Here is a 3738-nt window from a genome sequence, read left to right as displayed (position 1 = left end):
CCAACAAACATAAATGTGAGTGGCAAAAGCCGTCAACGCTACACACACACACAACAGTATGCAACATAATCAAGAATAAACTCTTTGTGAAAACGAGGCCAAGTTTCTTCCACTATGTATACGTTCAAATGTTGCATACCTTAAGTAGCTTGAGAATAAAATGGTATTCATACTATTCCAAACAAAGACATGCTGGTATTTCTTTCTCGTTTACTGGATTAATGGAAAACAGTGCAAACTACGCTGTAGGGCTACTGACAAGATGCATGGCCATCAGATAGAGCATGACATGAGGTGGTAACGTGGGCTGTAAATGCGTGGTGAGACTCCATATCGCTGTAATATAACACACTAAACCTCTGTACATATAACTTTGGCCTGTGGATATACGTAAGATTGTGTGTTTCGTAATCAGTGTATATAAAATAATATGTATTTAGATTTTGGTGACAGTACCACTTAAAAAACAAACTTTATGTAAAATACATAAAAATATTTCTTTTGCTAAGAATATTGTGTGACTTACAGCATTTCAAAAACTTATTTGGACATAATATAAGTCGACATAATTATTTTTGCTTTTTCCAGGAGAATCAAAAAGACGTTAGGATGGTTTCCAATGACATCCAGATGTCACTGCTTGACACCCTCCAATTAAGGAACTTTAGTGATCGCAACATAACATGGGAAATGGCTTCTAACAGGTCTATTCGAAGAGGTCTTTACTGTGAAGAATGGGAAGATGCCCAGCACGTGCTTTTCCAGGTAGCCAACTTGTGCTTTGCAGCTGCATTTCTTGTTCCCCCAAAATTCCGGCTCGCTTTGCTACTTATGCGGGGAGTTTTAACAATTGGGTTCCTTTTCGTCACATTATGGGCGTGTGTAAACATCTGTGCACCTGACATCTTTGCATGGAATGTGACGTTTATGCTGACGAACTTTTGCCACATCCTTTTTCTGACGTATGTCAGCATCCCAACTCGGATTCAACCAGAGATGCTGGAGCTGTACAACAAAGTCTTCACTCCTCTGAAAGTCGAGAAGATGAATTTTAAAGAGTTGGTAAACAGCGCGAAGATCTTGTCCCTGAAGCCAGGAGAACTCTACGCTTTAGAGAGAGTAACTATAGCTGGCAAACAGCTGTCTATGCTACTCAGCGGAAAGTTAGTAGCTATCCAGTTTTTTCATCATTAGGTTTACTTCTTGACATCAAGTCTTCATCCTCAATTTTATTCATTTACTTCATCTTTTCATCATTTGCTTACTTTTTCATCTCATGTTTCACCATTGTTATGTCTCTTTTCTTCATCTTTAGTTTCATCATCATCACATATATTTTTCAGCTCAAATCCTTATCAGCAGGTTTATTCCTCCTGGTGTAGTCTACATTATTAAGTTTATTTCTTCATCTAAGGTTGATTTAATTTCTTACTTTATCGTCTTAATTCTTTAACTTTATTCTGTCAATGTAACCAATCCTTTTCTGCTTTAATATATAGTTCTATAACTACGTTTATGGACATGTTCACTTCATAATAATTGTCCATAAATAACTGAGCGTGAAAACCAGGTTTATAGAGAGAACTGGTTTTAATTTTCAGTCAGTTCACCCTCTCGAAACAGTAAGTCCGATAAAATTTACAAATTTATTCAAGAAAGCCAGGTCAAGTGTAACCTAGCGGTCAGCGTGCCGGACTGTGGAACTGAGGTTCCTTTACTATAACTGTAAAAAACAAACAATACTCTTGCTCCTCACTTTGAGGATGTAAGAGTGAGGATCAAATCATATTTTTCGGACCGACAAAAGTATCCAAAGAGTTGGCGGTGGGTGATGTTGACCAGTTGCCTTCCCTCTTGTCTATGAGTTCAAAATTAGGGACATAGCCCCCAGTGGCACATCGGTATGTCCACGGACTTACAACGCTAGAAACCGGGTTTCGATACCCGTGATGGGCAGAGCACAGATAGCCCATTGTGTAGCTTTGTGCTTAACTTCAAACAAACAATTAGGGACAGCTAAAGCATACAGTTCTCGTGTAGCTTTGGACAAACAAGTTAACAAACTCTACTGTTATTTTATAAAATATATGCAGCTTTAAGAACGAAAGAAATATTAATGTTGAATTGTTATATTTCTTGCAGACTTTAACACAAAAATCTTGAATAAAATGGTATTTTTATTCCAAGTTATAACTTTTATTCATTAAAATATAATTTAAGCCGTTCACTAACGACCGAGATTTTACTTTCCAGCTATTACTTTTTTTACTAATACAAGGTAAACTCCCAGTTTAGAGACTTAAGTGCAAGTTAATCCTTTCAACACCAGCTGAATCTGTACAATGTTATTCTTGATAGCTCTAGAGTCTAGACGATTTTTATTTTGAAGACAAAAACCCTCACCTTTGGTTAGGGCGCTCGACTCGCACTCTGCGGATTGCAGGTTCGAATTCCCGTCCCAAGCAAACATGGTCGCCCTTTCAGCCGTGGGGGTGTTATAATATTACGATCAATCCCACTATTTGTAGCCCTAGAATTGACGATGGGTGATGATGATTAGCTGCCTTTCCTCTAGCGCAGATAGCCTTCGTGTAGTTTTGCGCGAAAACAAACCTTTTAGAAAAGGCAAATAATTTGTATTTAAATTAATTACGATATCTAGGGCTAGTTTTTAGTTTAAGCACAAATCTGCTCAATGGGTCATCTGCGTTGTGCCCAGCTCAGGGATAGAATACAGAATTTTGGCGGTTTAAACTTTCAATCTTACAGATCTGCTCAATGGGTTATCTGCGTTGTGCTCAGCTCTGGGATAGAATACAGAATTTTGGCGGTTTAAACTTTTAATCTTACAAATCTGCTCAATGTGTTATCTGCGTTGTGCTCAGCTCTGGGATAGAATACAGAATTTTGGCGTTTCAAACTTTCAATCTTACCGCTGAGCTACCGGGAAGCCTATGTGTATAGAAAGTGCTGGTACTGTTTTGTTGAATTTAATGGAAGGTTTCTCGAGGGCTATCTACACGAGTCGTCCTTAATTTAAAAGAGAGATATAGACTAGATGGAAGGCAGTTACCCAACACAACCCCTCAGATTGACCCTAGCATTATTATGCCCTCACGGCTAAAAGGATAAGCACGATCGGCGACGGGATTCGAACCCACAGATTGCGAGTCGACAGCCCTGACCACCAGGCCATGCCAGTTCCAGAAAGTGTGACTTCTTCGTAAAGACAGCTCTATCATAAATTCAATAAATGTATTTAGTAATTTCGAAAACCTTCCAATTCCAATCTCATCTAAATTTTTTGTTTGTTTATTTCAGAATTTCGCGCAAGTCTACGTAACAGCTATATTTCTGCGAAAAGCTTTCCCTGGTTATGAACTATGTATATACTACAGGGAAAGCAGCTAATCAAGAGCTCGCTCCTACCGCCAGTTCTTGAGCTACCGTTGTCTCATATAAAATAGAATTTGATCGTGACTCTTGTAAACGCATTCACGGTCTTATATTTCTGAACAAATTTTTGCGGCAACGTTTCACGAATAACAAATTCTCATATTCAGAATCCAGGCACGCTAACTAAAAGGCCATGCCCAACCATCTTCAAAACGACATGTAAAACATAAAAATAAATCAAACGGGCAGGAAAGGCTCGGTTCAGTTAGTTATATGTACTGTATCAATTGGAGGGTATTAAACAATTCAGTGTTGTCTACGAAGACTGTTAGTTGGAGTTTA

At 38.4% G+C, this 3738-nt stretch overlaps 1 protein-coding gene across 1 annotated transcript; it reads left to right on the top strand.

The window, feature by feature from the left end:
* The first annotated feature begins 603 nt into the window (after positions 1–603).
* LOC106477629 (blood vessel epicardial substance-like) lies at positions 604–1627 on the top strand. Its single transcript, XM_013938173.2, has one exon. The coding sequence runs from the start codon at positions 610–612 to the stop codon at positions 1192–1194; it is 585 nt and encodes a 194-aa protein (XP_013793627.1). The 5' UTR covers positions 604–609; the 3' UTR covers positions 1195–1627.
* Positions 1628–3738: the final 2111 nt, after the last annotated feature.

The sequence above is a fragment of the Limulus polyphemus genome, unplaced genomic scaffold, assembly GCF_000517525.1.
Source record: "Limulus polyphemus unplaced genomic scaffold, Limulus_polyphemus-2.1.2 Scaffold76766, whole genome shotgun sequence".
Classification (NCBI taxonomy): Eukaryota; Metazoa; Arthropoda; class Merostomata; order Xiphosura; family Limulidae; genus Limulus; species Limulus polyphemus.
The sequence above is the reverse complement of the archived record's forward strand: the minus strand, read 5'-3'. Positions and strand labels throughout refer to the sequence as shown.